Below are 23,311 nucleotides of genomic sequence, written 5' to 3' on the forward strand. Positions count from 1 at the left end.
GTGACCAAAAACCAAAATAATAATAGTGATAAATAAAATAAGTGCCCTGTTTCCACTTAGTTAACATTCTGACGCAGCGTAGAATCCTGGCATCCATGCTGTCGTGAGGCCCAGGGCATCAGTACTTTTTAAATTTCCTTCAGTTGATTTTAATGAGTCTCAGGGTGACTGGCATTCTGCTAGATGAATTATTTATTAAAATACAGCATTAGGAAACATACTTTATTTCCTCATTGTGAATCTGCCTCATTGCATGTGTTCTAAACCCTAGCTTAAACTGTGGGTTGTGACATATGGGGTCACATAACTGAGCGTAGGAGTTGTAAAAGTTTGATTGCAAAAATAAACTTATGATCTGTGATCTGTAAATCTTTGGTTTATATACCTGTTTTATATACCCAGAATCGTGAAAAAATTTCTTGGGAGAAAAGTGGTCATGAATAGAGAAGGTTTAAGTAGCCCTATTCTAAAACCTGTGAACCCCAGATAAAAACCAGTGATGAGAGCATATGGGTCTTTCCGAGCATGGTACGGGAGGTTGACAGGGACTGAGGGCGAGGTGTCACCTGCAGTTGAGCCATGTGCTGTACCCTACACAGGCTTAGCCAGGGGTTCAGGTGAGGGCAGGAATTCTTGCCTCTCCAGTCTGAGATAGGTCTGAGACTTCATTGTTTTGGAAAGGGTACCTTTTTACAAATTGACATCCAGGACTAGATAGATAGGGATGTATGTGTGAGAATTGTAATATGTGAGACCTGGGGAGAGAGCTCCAAGGTCCAAGCACAGGCTTTGCATGGAGGAAGCCTGGGGTCGATCTCAGTATCACGTGGCCCCCTAAGCACTCTCAGGAGCAGCCCTGGAGCATTGAGCTGGGAAGAACCCCTGAGCACTGCTGGGTATAGCCCCAAACCAAAACAAATCCCCCACATTGTAATAAGCTCATAGAGTTCTGTTTTTTTAGCCCCTGTGCCACTGAATTCACCACTTGTTCGCAGTTGGTTGACTAAACCTTTTAATGTTAATTAAGTAGTGCCAGGATGTGGAGGAGGGAATACTGACAAGCTGTACTAGACTCACCCACATACAAACCAAGAATAGCTCTCATGGGAATTATTGATCATGGCTTCCTTAATCATGTTCACTTATTGTTGCAGGGCTACATACTGTCAGCATTAATGGTCATTTCCAGTATCATACAACAGAAGCTCTTACTATACACTCATTTTCTCTGTGGAACATATTTGACAAAATAGATTTTCTTTTAACCAGTTTGTTTGTGTGTGTGAAAGAGACAGAGAGAGACAGAGAATTTAAGTAACCACAAATTCTCCTCTGTAGGTAAAGTATTTCACAAAAGGAAAGAAAACTTTTGACGAACTATAAAGTTTATCTTCACTCAAATGTTTTCTTTTAATTTAGCTACTATTATGATTCCTGTGAGTCTCCAAAGAAAGGGAAAACAGCCCTGCTTTTCTTAGTCTGTTCATTACTGTAATTCTTTTTTATTTATTTATTCTTTTTGCTCTTGGGTCACACCCGGTGATGCACAGGGGTTACTCCTGGCTCTGCATTCAAGAATTACTCCTGGCGGTGCTTGGGGGACCATATGGGATGCTGGGGATTAAACCTGGGTTGGCCACATGCAAGGCAAACGCCCTACCTGCTGAGCTATCATTCCAGTCCCCATTACTGCAATTGTTGTTGACTTTTATATGGTTAAGAATTGTAAAAATAGGAGGTTTTTTTTAAACAAGCATAATCCTTGCTGACTTTTATGTGGCTGATATTATGGATTTTGATTTTATTCTTACACAGCATATTGCTGTTAGTCTGATCTGAAGAGAACATGAGAGAAACATAAATAGCTTATATAGAGATATATGTGTGTGTATTTATATACATACATATGTGTGTATATAGTAAATATATGAATAAAAGTAAAAAACCAAAGGACCCAAGTCTGAAAGTAGGCTTAATTCATACCTATAGTATTGACTGTACCCCTTCATTTCGGAATGAAAAAAGTTCTTTGATAGTTCTTTAGACAGTATGTTTTACAGATGGGGGCTAAATAATAAAATATTTATTTAATTGATTAACATATGGGCCCCCAGGCAGCCTTATGTAGTAGAAAAAGCTTGGTGTCTGCATAGCTCTAGAACCAATTACTTAGAGCTTTGAACCTGTTTCCTCACTGTAAAGAGGTATTCCAGACACTTACAGAGTTGTTTGCATTAGAGAGAAGTGGTCTAGTTTAGGAGAACATCTTGAGTAATAGCTGATACAGGAGTTGAGCCCTTTTTTTTTTTTTGTGGCTTGTTTTCTTATAAATAATTTGCAAACTATGTGTCAGAGCTTTGCAGTTGTGACAACCAGTGGGAGAAATGGACTAGAAGGTGCAGTCATGCATGCTTTCTCCAGCTCAGAGAAAGCAGACTTCATTACCTCCTTTCCTATGTCACCGCAGTTCTCGCTGCCCTTGCTGGGCCATCATGCCTCTAAGTGTGTTTGTTGTTTCATGTTCTTTTTGCAAGTCCAGCTCTTGTTTGGATGATGTGTGCTGTGAAGTAGGGAAACAGCACAGGTGGGTATGTCTAGTCCAGTGCCCGTCACATCGCAGTGTGGCTCCCAGTTTGCCCTCAGTTGTGTCTGCACATCAGAACACCTAGATGTGGTGCTGCTGCTTCTGGAAGGAACATCACAAAAGACTTGAATAATCAATTCTCTGCGCCAGAGGGGTCATTCTACTAAGAATATCTGACTTTATTATATGTGGTCTGATTTTGGTATCACAAGAATCAATCAAAACATTGTGTTGTCCTCATTCTCACACTTTCTCTTTGGGGGATCACGCCCAGAAATATTTGGGGGTTACTCTTGGCTCTGTGCTCTGGGGAACATTGTGGTGCTTGGGGTCCAGCCAGGTCAGCTAAATGCAAGGAAAGTGTCTGAACCCTCTAAACTACCCCATCTGGGGCTAGAGCGATAGCACAGCAGGTTTTGGGTTCTATTCCCAGCATCCCATATGGTCCCCCGAGCACCACCAGGAGTAATTCCTGAGTGAAGAGCCAGGAGTAACCCCTGTGCATCGCCGGGTGTGACCCAAAAAGAAGGGAAAGAAAAGTAACCCCTGAGCATCACCTAGTGTGGCCCCAAAACAAAATAATAAAAACCAAAAAATAAATAAATAAAAATAAACTACCCCATGTGTTCATTTACTAGTGTCTTTTAGCATCTAAGCTAAAACAAAGAATGAAAACCGCATTATGAGACCGGAACGATAGAACAGCGTGTAGGGTGTCTGCCTGGCATCCCATATGGTCCCCTGAGCACCACCAGGAGTAATTCCTGAGTGTAAAGCCAGGAGCAACCCTTGAGAATCGCTGGGTATGACCCAAATACCAAAAAAAGAAAAAAGAAAGAAAACTGTTACATGTGAGAAAAATAACCTTTTGCTCAGTCATCAAAAAGGCAAAAAGGTGAAAGGAAAGGAAAACAGTGTTAGAATGGAACCTTTCATACACACACACACACACACACACACACACACACACATACGCAGGGGTTGAGCTTTTTCTTTTTTGGCTTCTCATATAAATAATTTGTAAACTACAGCAGTTATGTTGGAGCAGGGGATGTGATTCAGTGATAGTTCAGTGATAGGGTGCATACCTCATATATGAGGGGCCCTGAATTTGATCCACAGAATAATTAGAGAAATAAGTGAGATCTATGCAAGACCCATAAAGATGTGGAAAATCAGGGAGAGTAGGAGAAAGAATGCAAATGTATGTGAGGGAGGAATCAAATAGAAACTGGTATTTAGTCTGTAAGATCCTTGAGAGTATGTCCACACTGATCCATTTTTTGTATTTTCTTCTGCCAACTTCATTGACTTGGATATAAAAAGAGCATTGATTCAATATTATTAAATGTTTGAGTTATGCACATCTGTAAAGTTCTAGGCTGCTGGATCATATCCAAAGGCCCTTTGAATGATGTGTTTGTTCTTCTTCAGTGAATCCCATAAGCCACATACCTTAAATAGTGCATGGGTATGTGACTGTTTTACTAATGTGAGTATATACAGTACTTGGAGCAGCCGCCTTTTAAATTAAAGAAACTTCTCAAGATGGCCCCATCCCTCCTAATAGCAGTGTGTTTGGTATATGCAGGTATACAAATCTCTGCATTGAATGGGTTCCAGAGAGAATAGGTTATAAACATTCTCAGTTTATAGGCTTCTTTGGGGACAACTATTGGAGATGCAAACATTTTTGTTCCTGTAGCCATCTGGAAAGAATATCTTCATGATGTTCTCATTTCTACTGAGGATCTTAAAAAGTCACATTAAATGCAGGAAATTTCATATTTGCAAACCAATGGAGATGGTAGAGTTGACAGCATTTGAGTGTCTCATTAGTGAGATGAGAGGAAAGGCAAGCTAAAACCCATTCTTTTTGGCAGTTAATACTTTGAGACTATACGTAATTGCATGCTTTTTTTTTTCAGGAAATGTTTTAATTGCTTTTTGTATTATGTGTCTTATTTAAATCCTATAATAGGGCCATTAATATCACAGCTTATCAGTAGCTGCGTACATAAATAATATATCCTCTTCCTCCCTTCTCTCAAGATTGAAAAGGCCAAACCCATTAAATGTGGAACATTCGGTGCAGCATCTTTACAGCAGAGATACTTAGCTACTGGAGATTTTGGCGGCAACCTTCATATATGGTAAGATTAATCAGTTTTTAGACATGAGATTAGCAATTTCTTTGATAGTTTCTCTTCCACCAAAGGAATTGCAATTTTAAAATATTTGTGTTCAATGTTTACTTATAGAAATGTGAAAATAATCTTTTTGATTGCTTTGTTTTGGGCTGTACTCAGGGCTTACTCCTGGCTTTGCACTCAGGGATCACTCCTGATCACTCAGGGTGAGACTCGGGAACAAATGGGTTTCTGGGAATTGAACCTATGCTGGCTGTTTGCAAGGCAGCAGGGATCTTATTCACTGTACTATCTCTCCAGCTCCTGAAAAGAATAATTTTAATTATATTTTTAGATTTCATATTCAAAATTTAATTTAGAATACAAATCCATGTTTTTTAGATCTTGTGATAGTTTGCACAGTCATTGCTTCCACACACGTTGTTCTTAGTATTTACTGCACTCTCCCTATAAATACAGGGCTGCTTCCCACTTCACCTTTAAGAATCCAATGTATTAAAATTACACTAAATTTTAAAAAACAAAATTAAAGTATTATTTACATTTCAGCAAGACGTTTGTTTGTTTGTTTCTTTGTTTGTTCGTTTTTGGGCCACACCAGTGGTGCTCTGGTCTTAATCCTGACTCTGCACTCAGGGATTATTCCTGGCAGACTCAGGAGACAATATGGGGTCTCAGGTATGGACCATAGGTCAGCCATGTGCAAAGCACGTGCCTTCTCCTTGTACTGTTGCACTGGCCTCTGGCAAAACAGTTAGCATTAAAAGTTTTAGGGGCTTTTGGTTTTGTTTTTTGATGTTTTATATTTCACACTTAAGCACAACTTTTTAGAAGCTGGTAGGTCTTTTGAGCAAGTCAGTATATATACTTGTTTCTAATGAGCAAAATAACAAATGTGTCAAGGTGTTTTTTAATTTTTTAACCTAGAATTATGTCCTCATATTTAGGTCAGCATTTAACAAATTATTAATTCCCCCTTTATTTACTTTTCAGGACTATCTTATTTTAGTCATTTGAAAACTGTATAGTTTTGTCCTTGGAAGAAACCCTCTCTTAGCTCATTCTCATTTTGAATCTGCTACTTTGAAATTAAAGTAGTATGTTCCATTACTTGGACATATTTATCTCAGAATCATAATATAGAACAGAACAAAGCTATTTTAATCTCCCCCTTGCTTTAACTGCTTAATAATTAATTTAGAATGCTTCAGCCGGTGCCAAAGAGATAGTATGGTGGGTAGGGCATTTTCCTTGTACGCGGCTAACCAGAGTTCAATCCCTGCCATCCCCTATTGTCCCCCGAGCCCACCAGAACTGTTCTCTATGTGCAGAGCCAGGAGTAAGCCGTGAGCCACTGCCAGGTATGACCCAAAAATTGGGGAGAAAAAGAATATATCGAAAATCAGATGGGCTGGTCACGTAATGAGATTTAAAGACGACCGCTGGACTAGAGCTGTTACTGACTGGATTCCACGGATGTCAAAAGACCGCGTGGCCGCCCACCTACCAGATGGTCAGACTTCTTCGTCAAGATCATGAACGATTGGTTTGAGGCCCTTCATGTTCCCGGAGCGAACAGATGCCATTGGGCTACACTAGCACGCGACAGGGACAAATGGAGACGTTACTGGCGCCCGCTCGAGCAAATCGACGACTAACGGGAAGTTAAGTGATTAAGTGATTAAGTGTATATTGTGTCACATGCCTTCAGAGAAATTGAGGGAGAGTCTAGCCTGAATGAACTTTTTTTTGTAATAAATATAATTCAGTACAAGAATATACAATAAATGTCATTGTTGTTGTACAGATATTACAAACTGATTTTCAGTAGTTTACAACTTCTTGTTTAAAAAGATAATGTATTTTATTCCAACACCCATCCCTCCACCAGTGTACATTTTCCAGCACCAATGTCCCTCTCTTTTTGGGCATTGTGGTTTGCAATATTGATACTGAAAGGTTATCAAGAATGTCCCTTTTATCTACTTTTAACCCTCAGATCTTGTCCAGTGTGATCATTCCCAGCCATTATTGTTATACTGGTCTCTTCTCTTTCTTACCTTCCCTCAACCCCACAAACATTTGTGGGGTTAGTTCCAACTATTGACAAGTCCTCCTAACCTCTGTTTTCCCTGGCCATGGAAATTAGTCTTCTACTATCACGGTCACGGTCCTCCCATTGTTCATCGATTTGCTTGAGCGGGCCCAGTTACTGTGTTTGGAATATCGAATATATTTTTTTATATACCACAAATGAATGCAGTATTCTGTATCTGTCCCTCTCTTTCTGACTCATTTCACTCAGCCTGATACTCTTTTATGTCCATCCATTCATAAGCAAATTTCATTATTTCATTTTTCGTGACAGCTGCATAGTATTCCATTGTATAGATGTGGCATAGTTTCTTTATTCATTCGTCTGTTCTTGGTCACTCAGGTTGCTTCCAGATTCTGGCTATGGTGAATAGTGCTGCAATGAACATGGGAGTGCAGATGGTGTTTCTGCTGTGTGTTTTTGCGCCCCCAGGGGTATATTCCCAAAAGTGGTATTGCAGGGTCAAATGGGAGCTCAATTTATAGTTTTTTGGAAACATCCTTATTGCTTTCCAAAAAGGCATTCCCACCAACAGTGAACAAGAGTCCCTTTCTCCCCACATCCATGCCAACACCAGTTGTTTTTGTTCTTTTGAATGTGTGCCGGTCTCTGTGGTATGAGATGATGTCTCATTGTTGTTTTGATCTGCATATCTCTGATAATTAGTGATGAAGAGTATTTTTTATGTGCGTTTTGGCCATTTGAATTCCTTCTTTGAGAAATTCTGTTCATTTCATCACCCTACTTTTTTTTTTCTTTTTGGATCACATCCGGTGATGCGCAGGGGTTACTCCTGACTTATGCACTCAGGAATTACTCTTGGCAGTGCTTGGGGGACCATATGGGATGCTGGGAATCAAACCCGGGTCTACTGCATGCAAGGCAAATGCCCTACCCGCTGTGCTATTGCTCCAGCCCCTGAGCCTGTTTTTATATACATAGCAGTTCAGTTTTGCCAGCACCACTTGTTGTTGTTTGTTTTTGGGGTTTTTTTTTGTTTTTTATTTGTTTGTTTTTTTGCTTTTTTGGTCACACCCAGCAATGCTCAGGGGTTACTTCTGGCTCTGCACTCAAGAATTACTCCTGGTGTTGCTTGGGGTACTGTATGGGATGTTGGGAATTGAACCCAGGTCGGCCGCATGCAAGGCAAATTCCGTACCTTCTGTGCTATCACTCCAGCCCCAGCACCACTTGTTTTTTTTTTTTAATTTTTTAATTTTTTTATTAGTGAAACACCATGAGGTACAGTTATAGACTTATACATTTTTTTTTTTTATTGAATCACTGTGGGAAAGGTTACAAAGCTTTCAGGTTTAGGTCTCAGTCATGCAAATATCAAACACATTTCCCTTTACCAATACTTATTTTTTTACCATGAAGAACCCCAATAAAACCCCACCCCCCACCCCTCCCAGTCCCTGTGAGGCAGATGAATTCTAGTTAACACTCTATCTGCTTTGATTAGATTCATTGTTTCAATAAAAGATTCACCACTATTATTTAGAGTTTACCCCCCCCCCCCAATCAGACATGCTGAAGAAGCATTGTGAAGTGATTTGCTTTCTACAGCTGGGTTCAAGAATTAAATGTTGGTTTTGGATTTCTGCTGTTTTACTTATTGACCCTGAAAGTATTTCTACTGAAAGTCAGATAGTTAAGAAATTGGTTTCTGTGCTCTGGAGTCGTGGCCGTGCTGGAGAGCCTATCATGGGGAGCAACTGGTGGCCTTGGTAGGGTGTGAAGGGCGGACCGAAACGCCCCCCTTCCCATGAAGTTTTAGTCGCCCCCACACCCCCGGCTCATACCTGCTGTCCACAAGGCTCCCATGCGGCCACCATCTTTCTTTCCAGAGAGGAAAGGGCGAATGGGGCAACACCCTTTCCCCTCCGGACAGACATGGTGGCCTGGATTAACGCATAGTCCGTTCACTTTTCTGCTCCAAGCTGCTGGGTTCTGCGTTAAGTCCTTGTGCTTCTGGGGCTGTGGCCCTGCTGGAGAGCCGTTCGTGGGGGGCAACTGGTGGCCTCGGTAGGGCGTGAAGGACAGACCGGAACGCCCCACTTCCCATGAGGTTTTAGTCGCCCCCGCACCCCCGGCTCATACCTGTTCTCCACAAGGCTCCCATGCGGCCGCCATCTTTCTTTCCAGAGAAGAGAGGGCGAATGGGGCAACACCTTTTCCCCTCCGGCAGACATGATGGCCTGGATTAACCCATAGTCCTTTCACTCTTCTGCTCCAAGATGCTGGGTTCTGCATTAAGTCCTTGTGCTTCTGGGGCTGTGGCCTAGACTTATACATTTTTGTGCTTGGGTTTCAGTTACACAATGATCAAGTACCTATCCCTCCACCAGTGCCCATCCTCCACCACCACAGGTCCCAGCATCCCGCCCACCCTCCATCCCCCCATCCCACCCTGCCTCTGTGGCAGGGCATTCCCCCTTGTTCTCTCTCTCTCTTCTTTTGGGTACTGTGTTTTGCAAGACAGGCATTGAGTGGCAATTATGTTTGGTCTATAGACTACTTTTAGCATGCTTCTCCCACCCTGGGAGGGTCCTCACAACGCCCTTTATTTGGTGTTCTCTTCTCTATCTGAGCTTCCTTTTCACCTAGCACGTGTGGCTGGCCTTCAAGTCATGGAGCAAAATTCCTGGTACTAATCTCACCATTCCTGGGTGTTAGTCTCCCCTTTTGTTGCTTTATGTTCCCCAGATGAATGCAATCTTTCTGTGTCTATCCCGCTCTTTCTGACTCATTTCACTTAACATGATACTTTCCATGTAGTACCACTTGTATGTAAATTTCATAACTTCATCTTTCTAACAGCTACATAGTACTCCATTGTGTAAATGTACCAAAGTTTCTTTAACCAGTCATCTGTTCTCGGGCACTCAGGTTTTTTCCAGATTCTGGCTATTGTAAAGAGTGCTGCAATGAACAAACAATTGCAGATGTCACTTCGACTATACCTTTTTGCCTCTCTGGGATATATTTCCAGGAGTGCTATAGCTGGGTCAAATGGGAGATCAAATTCTAATTTTTTGAGAATCGTCCATACTGTTTTCCAAAAGGGTTGGACCAGCCGGCATTCCCACCAGCAGTGAAGGAGGGTCCCTTTCTCGCCACATCCGCGCCAGCACCGGTTGCTTTTGTTCTTGTGGATGTGGGCCAGTCTCTGTGGTGTGAAATGATATCTCATTGTTGTTTTGATCTGCATCTCTCTGATGATTAGTGATGTAGAGCATTTTCTCATGACAGCACCACTTGTTAAAGAGGCTTTCCATGCTCCACTTCACATTTCTTGCTCCCTTATCAAAGATTAAATGATCATATATTTGAGGGTTTGTGTAAAGATATTCAACCCTATTCCATTGGTCTGTGAATCTGTCTATTCCATTATTATGCTGTTTTAATTATTACCTCTTTGTAGTACAATTTAAGGTTGGGGAAGGTGATGCCTCCCATCTTTATTTCCCCCAAAAATTGCTTTAGCTATTCATGGGTGCTTATTGTTCCATATGAATTTCAGGAGTGTTTGATCAATTTCTTTGAAAAATATCATGGGTTGGGCTGGAGCAACAGCACAGCGGGTAGGGCGTTTGCCTTGCACGCGGCCAACCCAGGTTCAATTCCCAGCATCCCATATGGTCCCCTGAGCACCGCCAGGACTGATTCCTGAGTGCAGAGCCAGGAGTAACCCCTGTGCGTCGCCAGATGTAACCCAAAAAGCAAAAAAAAAAAAAAATATATCATGGGTATCCTTAAAGGGATCACATTGAATCTGTGTAATACTTAGGGGAGTATTGCCATTTTGACAACGTTAATTCTCCCAATCCATGAGCAGGGGATGTGTGTCCATTTCCTGTGTCTTCTTTTATTTCTAGAATTAGTGTTTTGTAGTTTTCTTTGTACAGATCCTTTACCTTCTTGGTAAAGCTGATTCCAAGGTACTTAACTTTCTGAGGCATGATTGTGAACGGGATTGTTTTTTTCATATCACTTTCTTCTCATTATTTGCTATAGAAAACCTATGGACTTTTGGGTATTGATTTTACTGTGACTTTACTAAACAAGTCTATTGTTTCCAGGAGCTTCTTGGTAGAGTTTTTAGGGTTCTCTAAGTATAGTATCATGTCATCTGCAAATAGTGAAAGCTTGATTTCTTCCTTTCTTATCTGGATGCCCTTAGTATCTTTTTCTGGCCTAACTGCTATGGCAGGTACCTCCAGTACTAGAAGTGGCAAAAGTGGGCACTCTTGTTTTATCACTTATCTTAAAGGGAAAGCTTTTAGTTTTTTCCCCATTGAGGATAAAGCTTACTATGGACTTGTGGTAGATGACTGATTATATTGAGGAAATTTCCTTCAGTTCCCATTTTGCTGAGAGTTTTCATCATAAATGGGTGCTGGATCTTGTCAAATATTTTCTCAAATCCTGTCTATTTATAGGATGATACGGTTTTCATCTCTTTTTTTTATTGGTATGATGGATTATATTGATTAACTTGCGAATGTTAAACCATCCTTTCATCCCTGGGGTGAATTCTACTTGGTCATGTTTTATGATCTTTTTGATGAGTTGTTGGATTCTATTTGCTAATATTTTGTTGAGGATTTTTGCATACATCTTCATAAAGGATATTGGCCTATAATTTTTTTTTGTGGTGTCTTTGTCTGCTTTTGGTATTAGGGTGATATATGCCTCATAGAAACTGTTTGGAAGTATTTCTGTATCTTCAGTTTCCTGGAAAAGCTTGAAAAGGTCCTCTTTAAATGTTTAGAAGAATTCTCTAGTGAATTCATCTGGACCTGGGCTTTTGTTTTTCGGAAGACTTAAGATTACTGTTTCAATATCCTTCATAGTGATAGGTCTATTCAGGTATTCCAAATCTTCTTGGTTCAGCCTTGGGAGGGTATAGGGATCCAGGAATTTATCCATTTCTTCTAGGTTCACTTGTTTCATGGCATACAGACTATCAAAGTAATCTCTGATGATCTTCTGAATTTCTTAGGTTTCTGTTGTGATGTCTCCCTTTTCGTTTCTGATTTGGTTTATTAGGGTTCTCTTTCTCTTTCTTTGTGAGTTTTTCTAGTGGTTTATCGATCTTGTTTATTTTTCAAAATAAATTAGGCTTGTTCAGATTCTTGTGTTCACTGCTATCTTGGTGAATTTGGGGAGTATTTTTATTTGAATAGGTTAATGGACTATTGGTCTAATGTGTTTGTGATAGCCAGGCTGTGCTCATAAAAATTAGGTAATGGAGATTGAGATATGAGTCCAGAGCACTATGAAAGGGGAAAATAACTTCAGGTGCGTGAGGTGCCTCCCTGGAGGACACGCCCTTGTCCCCGCTGTACCTGTGGGGAAGGGGTCTCATTGGTTCAGGATTGGAGTTGTTCTCCTGCCGCACTTGTAAAACTTCAGGGGTCCCCTCTGGCCTAGGTGCTCAAGTGGGCAGCTTCGCTGAGGAGAGGTTCCAGTTCCCTGTGGCTGCTTGCTTAGCACGCCACCCTGGAGGCCACCAAAGATAATGTTTTGTAGTTAAAAATTTCCTCTAAGTATTACCTCAGTCCTGTTTAGAGTCTCAATTCTTTCTCAATGATCCTGCAAAGATAAATATCTCTATACTAGGTTAAATTATCTAATTTTTTTGAATAGTGAGATTTTATTAACAAATCTTGCCCCAGTGATAAGTTGTAATTATACATTACAAATAACTACATTTACATTTGGATAAGAACACTATTCTGGTCTCCCAAAGAGGAATTGAAAGAGCTATGCTTGGAGTATCACGTTTCACTCAAATGAGAGAAAGAATTTGGAGTTCCGACCTCCATCGATGGTCAAGAATCAGGGATGCTATCTCATTTGCCAAGGCGTCGAAAATCAGATGGACTTGACACATACTGAGATTTGGAGACGACCACTGGACTAGAGCCGTTACCATCTGGATTCCATGGGACATCAAAAGACAGCATGGCCACCCACCTATGAGTTGGTCAGACTTCTTCGTCAAGATCGGTTTGAGGCTCTTCGTGTTCCTAGAACGAGCAGACGCCATTGGGCTACACTAGCACACAACAGGGACGAATGGAGACGTTACTGGTGCCTGCTTGAGCAAATCGATGACTAACGGAATGTCAAGTGATCAAGTGAAATAGCTACATTCACTTTTAGTAAAGGAGTGAGCTAGTGAAAGAGAGAAATATAAGTGGAAACTCCATCCAATATAAAAGCAGAAGAATGGGCCAGAGAGATAATTCTGAGCCCTTGCTTTGCATGAAGGAGGCCTGGGTTTCATCCCCCAGCTCTGTGAGCACCGCCAGGATGACTTCTGAACATAGAAATGGGAATAACCCCCAAGCATAGCAAGGTGTGGATCATCTCACTCCAAAGGAAGGAGTTAGAAAATAAGAGAGCAAATGGAGGAGACAGGAAACGGGGTGTTTTAATAGAACCACTAAAGCCATGAATCAGCATCCTGCTAACTTGAACACAAACACACATAGTAATAGGTACTTTGCTGCATTCTTGTCTCTGAGCTACCCTAAGATCAGACAGACTCCTGCCAACTTGGCGTTAAACATTTATTGTGACCAGCATGACGATTCAGCTGAAAAACATACAACTAGATGGAAATTGGTGTGGGACTCAGTGAGAAAATAATAGATCATACAAGAAACTGTGTATACAGTAAACGCTATTCATTTTCCCCTTCAAAGAGATCTCAGGATCAAACTATCAAGATCTACTCTGGAAACGTTCTAATTCACGTTGAATTGATTCTGTATTTACAGCAGTATTGTTCAAATTTCAGTAAAACGAGTCAGCAGATATAAGACTCCATCTCAGAAATTCTCGTTCATTATGTCACAAAAGGGGCTGGTCAGTTTCTTCTTTTTTTTTGGGGGGGGGTCATACTCAGCGATGCACAGGGGTTACTCCTGGCTCTGCACTCAGAAATTACTCCTGGCTGTGCTCAGGGGACCATATGGGGTGCTGGGAATTGAACCTGGGTTGGCCGCATGTAAGGCAAACACCCTATCCTCTGTGCTATCACTCCAGCCCCCTGGTCAGTCTGTTCTTACCTACAGCACATCTTGTCATGTTGTGCAGTCCATCCTGGAGATCTTTTTTTTCTTTTTTTGCTTTTTGGGTCACACCTGGCGATGCACAGGGATTACTCCTGGTTCTGCACTTAGGAATCACCCCTGGCGGTGCTCAGGGGACCATATGGGATGCTGGGAATCGAACCCGGGTTGGCTGCATGCAAGGCAAATACCCTACCTGCTATGCTATTGCTCCAGCCCCGAGATCATCTTTTTAATAATTTATTTAATTGTGGGTTTCAGGCCACACCCAGTGCTGCTCAGGGCTTACTCTTGGCTCTACTCAGGGATCACTCATGGCAGGGCTTGGAGAACCATAGGAGGTGCCAGTGATCAAACCTGGGGTTGGCCATGTGGACGGTGACCGCCCTACCCCCCGCCCTCCGTACTATCTCTCCAGTTCCCTGAAGGAACATAGAGGTGGTTTTAAAGTACAAGTCTTGAGTTGAGTGATGACTGTTGTCCTGGAGGACTTGAACAAATGAAACACAGGTTTAAATTATCTTATTTAATAAATAGCAAAAGCCCTATTTATTATTACAATTATGATAATTATTATTTTGATTTGGAGGCCATATCCAGTGGTGCTCAGGTCTTACTCCTGTATCTGCACTGAGGGACTCACTCCTGGTAGGTTCTGGGAGACCATGTGGTATGCTGGGGACTGGGCCTGCATTAGCTATATGCAAGGCAACTGCCCTACTGCTATGCTGTCGCTCTTCCCCAAAAGCTAATTAAAAAAAAAATAAACGCCTAGATGTAGATGTAATTAGTACTCATAAATTTTAATAGCCAACTAAATGTTTGGGACATGTGATGAAATTAAGAAGTTCTATTTTGTTGTTTAGGAATTTGGAAGCTCCAGAGACCCCAGTATATTCAGTCAAAAGCCACAAAGAAATCATAAATTGTATAGATGGCGTAGGTGGGCTCGGGATTGGAGAAGGAGCACCTGAGATTGTGACTGGCAGCCGAGATGGTGAGTCAAAGTATTCTCTGTGTTCTAATTATTATTTTTTATATATATAGACATATCTCTCTGCAACAGGCTGCCGTGTCTATGTAGAAATCTTCCTCAGCAGCTCTACTGCCACAGCTGACATTCTCGTTCAGTAACTAATTGCCATCACATTTCCCTCCATGGTTTGAGAGTATAGGTTAGTTTGAGATGCCCAAGGTAGAGAGGCAGACGCACTGACTGTTTTAGTTCTGAACTACGAGTTCAAGTGCTAACAACCTTGGTTTCCACTGAACCCTAAGGATTTAACGTTTCTTTACAGAGTTTCAAGGCAACTGACAGTATAATGTGGGTGGCAGTTTTTCATTTTCTTTTTTTAAAAAAGCAGGATTCGTACTTGTGAAATTGTCATATTGACAGCTGGTGGAAAACTGAAGTTCTGTGATCCTTGCACTGAGCATTTGAGAAGGTTCCAAGGGCACCAGCTCAGCTTTTCCACCTATAGGCTCTAACACAGGTTCTTGGGTACCTAAGGCTGTTCTGAATGACTGTAGAGGAGTCCGAATTTTGTTGGCCCACAAGGGTACAGTAAACATGTTAATCTAGTTGGTTGACTAGTTGGTTTTTTTTTGGGGGGGGGTCACACCTGGTGATGCACAGGGATTACTCCTGGCTCATGCACTCAGGAATTACTCCTGGCAGTGCTCGAAGGACCATATGGAATGCTGGGAATCGAACCCGGGTCGGCTGCATATAAGGCAAAGACCCTCCCCGCTGTCCTGTAACTCCATCCCAAGTTTGACTAGTTTTTAATAACTGCTTAAGACAACACAGCTGCTTTAAAAAAAAAAAAAAGAAGAAGCGAGGGAGGAAGGGAGGGAGTCAGAGTCAGATTGACAGTACAGGGGCTCAATCTTGCATGCAGTTACCCCTGATACTATCCCCAACACTTCATTTGGTCACTTGAGAACCACTAGTAGTGATTCCTGAGCACTGCCAGTGTGGCCTCCCCACAAAGAAATGAAATCCGATTTGTACAATTTTCTTCTTTCTTTTTGAGCAGGGGAGTTTAGAGCCATGCTCAGCAGTGCTCGGGGACTGCTCCCAGTCCCCAGCAGAAGCTTAGGGGACTGTGAAGTGCTGGGAAGGAGCCTGGGCCTCCTTCATGCACAGCTAGTTCTCTTTAAGCTATCTCCCTCACCCAATCTACAATTTTCTAATAATTCCTCAAGATTGACTGTGTTTTGACATCAGTTACTATTTTTCATCGTGAAAGCGATGTGGAATATCGAAGGAAAAACAACAATATAGTATACTAGCATAACCATTAGATTTGGTTTTTCTTTCTAATAGAATATGCAGTTTCTCTTACAAGAGCAGGATATTTTCATTTGCCGATTGTGCCATGTTCATAGTTTTTGTCATAGTGTCCTTCACTATATCCCTTTAATGTATATTCAGTTTGGTTTAAGGTTTTCTTTGTTGTTTTTGGAAGAAAACTTAAAGTTAAGGAAGAAATGAGTATCGTTGTGTATGCAACTTATTTGGAATAAAGATTCTTAATTGATGTTTTTAATTGATAGCTAAATTTTCCAGGGTACCTGTTTACATTCTCAGGAATCATACATGAGGTAGCTTTGCATTCTACCTTATAAACATTGATTTCTCCCCCCACCTCAGTTGTATAGATAAAAGTTTAAAGAGGTTAACATTGTAACTTGTGTTAACCTCTTTTATATCTGTTTACTAGTTAAATTTGTTCTGTGAATAGTCAGTTTGTTTATTGTTTATTTAACTCTTGTCATTGTAATATGAATCTTATCAATTTCTTTGAACCCTGTGGAGTAATTTAATAATCTCTTACCCCATTTGTGGAAAATAATTTTCTCCTTAAAGCAACCTTTTTAATGACCAACTTAATTTTATCCTTGGAGATAAATCTAGTGAGATATTTCCCCTTTTCCTAAGTTTATTATTGCTTTTAGGGAATTTTTTTCCCTTTTCCTGTTTACTCTCAGGTACTTGCTTTCTAGCTGTTTTATTACATGCATTTGCCTTTCTTATATCCGATGACACAGTTTAGCTAGTAGTTTTATGATTTGCATTAAAATGAGAGGGCTGAAATTAAATTGAGAAGAATTATTTGTTAATTTTATTTACCATTTCCCTCTTCTCGATTGCCACAGGGAAATTAACTTAATTGTACAAAAAAATAGAATTCTAAAAGACCAGATAAAAAAATCATAGATGAAAAAACTTTATAGATGTAAAAAGTTTATATAAGAAAAATTCCAATGATTATATAGGTTATAAGGAAAAAATCAAAACTAAAATGATACTGGTATTCTCTGTAAATGATGGTATTACTTTAAGGCTCAAACAAAGAAAATAATGCAAAATTTGCATGCCATTTTTGGGATTTTTTTAAAGATTTTGTTCTGCTGGACAAAGGGAGAGAGAGAGTAAAAGGGAATGCACCTGGAACAGAGGGGTTGGGAGTGGGGAAAGGGATACTGGGATCATTGGTGGTGGAGAATGAGCGCTGGTGGAGGGACGAGTACTCGAGCATTGCATGACTGAAACGTAAGCACGAAAGTTTTTAAGTCTGTAACTACCTCACGGTGATTCATTAAAATAAATAAAGGGAAATAAATAATAAAATAGAATTAAAAATTTTTGTTCTGGTGGAATTACAAATGTATTCATAATTAGGTTTCAGGCATACAGTGTTACAACACCAGTCCCTCACCAGTGTTCACTTCCCTCCACCAATACCCCTGCCACCCCTTACCCCCTGTTTGCCTCCCACCCATTTGTGGGATTTTTAATTGTTTTTGTTTTTGTGGTATTTTGGGAAGGCGCAGCCGCATCCAGCAGTGGTCAGAGGCTGTTACTTGGTGCTCGGGGTGACCACTGACTGTGCTCACGAGACTGCTGTTCTGGGATCCGACTGGGATTGGTTGCATGCAAGGCCTAGAAGCCTCTGCTCTCTTCAGCCCAGCAGTTGTGTTTTGAGTCAATCAGATCTTAGCAATTTAGAAAGCGTTGTTTTTTTGTACAATACTTGAAAATCATTCAGATGGCTACATGGGTTAAATTTTTGATATTAAATACAACTTTCTCAATTAGGTGTTCAAAAATTGTGAATTTTTTTTTTTTAGATGTTAACTACCTGTAATGTTACCATGTATACAAGAAGCCGTAGCCTTAGGCTGAGAATGCAGACAGAAATTGTGGTCATTCACTGTTGACTTTGCCAACTCACTGTTATTGTTGACAGGAACTGTGAAGGTTTGGGACCCAAGGCAAAAAGATGATCCTGTTGCTAATATGGAACCTGTTCAAGGAGAAAACAAGAGAGACTGTTGGACTGTGGCATTTGGTAAATTAACTGAAGAATTCTTGCATTGGAAGTGTTGGAAAGTAAAAAGCACTGTGCCCCAGGAAAGTCTCAGTGATCTCCTTCTAGTCTGTATATGCATCATTCAGACAGTTTGTTGAGGCAAATATGTATTATGACGGTTAATGTCGGTCTCTGGGGTCTGGTTTGAATCCTCACCATGCTACCAAGTTATTGATGGTGTAACCTGGGGCAAGTACCAAGCTTCTCTGTTCTTGATAGCCCCATTTCTAAAGTAGAAATAACAACAGTTTACCTAATAATGTTATGAGGATTTAATAAATCAATGCATGCAATATGCTTAGAACTTTCTTAGATTAAGTCCTGAAAATATTTGGTATTATGTACGTAAGTGAGGTGGTGATATCAGTGTATTTGAAATGTTTATCTTTGTATGTTATTTTAAAATTGAGGGCTCAAGAGATAGTGTAGGGGGTTAAGTGCTTACCTTGTACCTGGCAGGTACCTGTTTGACCCTTGGCACTGTATGTGGTCTCCTGAGCACTACCAGTGATCACTTTGGAGCAGAGAGTCAGGAATAGCCCCTGAACACCACCAGGTGTGGCCCAGTCTCACTCCCCTGCCCCCAATGTTTTTTGTGTTTTTTTTTTTTTTTTTTTTTGCTTTTTGGGTCACACCCAGCGATGCACAGGGGTTACTCCTGGCTCTGCACTCAGGAATTACTCCTGGCAGTGCTCGGGGGACCATATGGGATGCTGAGAATCAAACCCGGGTCAGCTGCGTACAAGGCAAATGCTCTACCCACTGTGCTATGGCTCCAGCCCCCCCCACCCCCAAATTTAAAAAAGAAAATGTTAATCAGAGAAGTTAGATTTCCAGTATAAGAAGGAAAGTATTGTGCTAGAGTTATGATGTATTTATATATTATGAAGAATAATATATAAACCTAAGACATGGATGCTTTAGGTACGATTTCAAGATTAGTATTAGACTCATTATCCAAAAATTGATGAAACAATTCAGAGTAATTACTTTTGAGTCCATTAAAGCCTTTTTATCATTGATCTAGTATATATAAATGTAGTTTTAAATATAGAACATTAAATTTAAAAAACAATTATTAATTGATTGTATGGTTGTTTTGAATGCCAAGTATTTGCAGAGTACTGTGGGTACGCATAGGTGAAACAGACTCATACTTTAGCCTTAAGAAGCACAGAGCTCGAGGCCAGAGAGACAGTACAAGGTTAAGTTATGGCATTTGCTTTGCACATGTCTAAGGCCAGTTCTATCCCAGGCTCCCTGAGCACCAAGCACCATTCAATATGGCCCAGTCTCCTCATGCTCCCCCCCCCTTCAAAAGAAGCATATAATTTAGCAAAGAAGACATAATAGCTTCATTAATTATGGTACAAAGTTGGACTGATAAAAGTGGATTTTAATACAAAAGAAAGCTCAAGGCAGTGATTACTTGGGGAAAATAACTTTTGGACCTCAAATTAAAAATAAGGCATTTGGATCATTGCAATTGCATGAAAATTTCAAGCATAAGGAATAGCTTGAAAAGTAGCCAGAAAAGTAAGAGAAAAGCAAAAACCAAAGAAGAGCTTTAGAGATGGCTTTGGGCTATGGCCAGCCAGAGGAATTTCCATGTCTGGAAGGAATGGTGAACCTTTGGACGCTTTATAAAGATAAGATGTGATTAGAGCATGAGTAGAGCCTTAGTAAAAGTAGCTGGAGGTGAGATGAGTGGTAAAACATGGCTTGCAAAGCTCTACAGCTTTCCCTCTCCAGGAGAGACTTAGGTTACAGTAAAGAGAGTGGCACAGTGAAAAGATGGTATCATGGAAGCATGCAAGGCAAGTGCCCTAGCTGCTGTAACCATCTCCAATCCCTTCTTAACATTTCAAAGCAGTCTTTAAATTTGAGATTCCTAAACTTACTTGACCTTCCACCTCCTTCTTCAGAGGAAAAAAAATCATTCAGTGCTCCCCCTAGAAATCAGCCTTCATAGAAGCAAACAAAGTGCTCCCTTTGACTCCTATGCTCCCCTAACCGTGGCTGTTTCCAGTGTCCCCAAAAGCTGGGGCATTATCTTGGACTTTGGGAAACACTGCTGTAAATGGTCACTGACAGTGCTCAACAATGTTGTAATTTGATTTCCAGGCAATGCTTATAACCAGGAGGAACGTGTTGTTTGTGCCGGCTATGACAATGGGGATATCAAACTGTTTGACCTCAGAAATATGTCACTGCGATGGGAGACAAACATAAAAAATGGGGTAATGTACTCTCAGATTCTTTTTAGTTTCTCTGTTCGTGTATTTAAACCCATCCCTGAATTACTACAAAAGGGATAAAATTCATCTAGGACAGTCCTTCTGCTGAGAGTTTTTCACCTTTGGAGGCTCTTCACTTTGGAGAATTTCATGAAAATCCTAATTCCTCTTTCCAGAAAGTGAACCACACCCAGAAGTGGTATGACTGTGCCAATGAGTCACCAGCTTCTGGGAGCAATGCAGTATGAGAGTAAAATTAACTAGTAAGAGGCCCTTTCCTGTTACTATTAGGAAAGCTAAAGTATCAGAAAGGAAAAGCCTTCTCAAGTACTGGCAGATCTTTGCTTCCTAGGTTGTACGCATGCCTTTTGTGAAAAATGTGGTTCCCTCCTATTTTCTAAAGTCAGCCTTCAGTGTATAGAGCACTTAAGGTAATAACTAAGAAATAATGACTCTAAATGTATCTGTTGGACAGAGGAATTCAAAATGCTTTTGTTGATCTTACTAACCAAGAAGAATATTTTTGTTCGTTTTTTGTTTTGGTGCCACGCCCGGTGATACTTGGGACTATTCCCAGTTCAGTGCTCAGGGTTGCTGCTCCTGGCAATTTGCAGTACCATGTGGTGCCAGGGATCAATCCCAGGGCTCCTGTATGCAAAACATGCACTCAGCCTTTTGCGCTATCACCCTGACCCAAGGTGAATTAGTTTTCCAGGTAAAAATGCCTAATGTAACCTCCGTGCCTAAAATTTAAAATTAAGAAGTCATAGAGGCAGAGAGACAGACTTGAGGGGTGGAAGGGAAACTGGAGACATTGGTAGAGGGAAGTGGACACTGGTGAAGGGGTTGGTGTTAGAGCATGGTATGCCTGAAACTCAGTCATGGATAACTTTGTAAATCACAGTGTATAAAAAACACTTTTTAACACTGGGGAGGTAATTCAGGAGGCTGATTTCAGTCACTAACACTGTATGACTTCTTGAGTATTGCCGGGGTGGCCCCTAATTTAAAAATACATATTTTTTCAATGAATTAATCCAAATATAAAATGATTATTCGAATACTTTCTCTATACTGGTAATTTAAAGTTGTTTTAGTTCATTTAAAAGGATGTTCTGACTAATAATGATTAGATCATCAGTAACATTTTTCTGTTTTTAGGTATGTAGTGTGGAGTTTGACAGAAAAGACATAAGTATGAATAAATTAGTAGCTACATCTCTGGAAGGAAAGTTTCATGTTTTTGACATGAGGACACAGCATCCAACCAAAGGTTTTGCTTCTGTCTCAGAAAAGGTAAATAGGAGGGAAGTGTCTTTCTATGAAGTTCCTCTTCATAGCTTATTTTAGTCTAATAAATAGAATTAGTCATCAAGGTTCCTTCCAGGTCTTTATATGAAGGGAGCTATTTTTAATTTATTCTTGTGGGATCTTGACAAGATTTTCTGCACAGAGAGTACCTTTGTGTAGTATCTTTGCGATCAATTTAAGATTTTTTGATTATAATGACAAGAAATATGTATTTCAGGTGGCTAGAAATTTTTTGGTTTCAGGAGAGCAGCCACAAGAAACCAACTGAAGTTAGTAAATTGAATAATCCTTATCCTGTTATTCTCTAATAAGTAGGTAATATTTGTATTAATACCTATGTGTATACTTTTCGGTATAAAACATTAATAGATGTGATTGATACATCATAGAGTTCCAAGTTTATTTATGTGTTATTCACAAACATTTACATGCATGTGACTTTACCTTTTCCCAAATAATATTTTGGGTAGCTTCAAAGGGAACATACAGTACTTAAGCATTAGAAAGATAGATCAAGGGGCTGGAGTCATAGTACAGCCTTTGCCTTGCACATGGCCAACCCGGGTTCAATCCCCAGCATCCTATATGGTACCATGATCACCACCAGGAGTGATTCTTGAGTGCAGAGTCAGGCGTAACCCCAAGCATTGCCAAGTGTGACCCAAAAAGCCTAAATAAATAAATAAATAAATAAAATTCACACTGAAACATATTGTCATGTGCAAGAGATGGGTCGAAAATAGGAATCTACATTTCATCCAGTGCAAAATTATTGAGCAGGAGTATGGTTTTCATAAGACAAAGTATTTACATTGCTAAGAAAATAAAAACAGACTTCATTGTTCCCTCTCCCTCTCCTAGACCTGATAGCACTTCTCAGATCTTACTTTGTCTCCTTACTGTATGAAGTTGCCATCACTATCTGATAAGCCAAAATCTTTTTCTTTTTTTTAAATTTTTTTGCATTTTTGGCCATACTTGGTGGTGCTTGGGGGTTACTCCCAGGTAAGTTCTTGGCGCATTGTGCAGAGCCTGGGATGGAACCCGGGACTCGTGGGTGCAAAGCATACACTTAACTTGTTGATCTATACCCCAGCTCTGAACTAAATTCATGCCAAGGTAGCTATACTTTGTGATATTGTTTGCCTTTGTCATCTTAAAGTCTATTATCTATCTATCAACATCATCACTTCACCAATCCAGAACCTCACATAAGCAGGACATGCTTTCTGCATTTGAACTATGTGCCCTGTTCTCCCCTTTTTGTCTGGGCAAGGGGGTGGGGGAGGGCATATGTGGTGTCAGGGCTCAAAACCCAGGTTGCCCATGAGCAGGACACCCTACTCCTTCTGGGTCCCCACCCCCTTCTATTATTATATTTTGAGTTTGTTTTTCTCCTTCAAGTGAGGTCAAGATATGAAAGCACATGAGATCTATTCTCATTTACATGGTACGGCAAACAAATGG

General features: G+C 40.5%; 1 protein-coding gene across 1 annotated transcript in view; it reads left to right on the plus strand.

Moving 5' to 3' along the window:
* DNAAF10 (dynein axonemal assembly factor 10) overlaps positions 1-23,311 on the plus strand; it is a 32,364-nt gene that overhangs the window by 3,797 nt on the left and 5,256 nt on the right. The window contains exons 2-6 of the mRNA XM_056128625.1: positions 4,637-4,737; positions 14,784-14,914; positions 18,174-18,275; positions 20,421-20,536; positions 21,695-21,829. Coding sequence (XP_055984600.1) covers positions 4,637-4,737; positions 14,784-14,914; positions 18,174-18,275; positions 20,421-20,536; positions 21,695-21,829 — 585 coding nt within the window. The remainder of the gene's footprint in view (positions 1-4,636; positions 4,738-14,783; positions 14,915-18,173; positions 18,276-20,420; positions 20,537-21,694; positions 21,830-23,311) is intronic.

This window comes from Sorex fumeus, unplaced genomic scaffold (assembly GCF_029834395.1).
Source record: "Sorex fumeus unplaced genomic scaffold, SorFum_2.1 ptg000006l, whole genome shotgun sequence".
NCBI lineage: Eukaryota > Metazoa > Chordata > Mammalia > Eulipotyphla > Soricidae > Sorex > Sorex fumeus.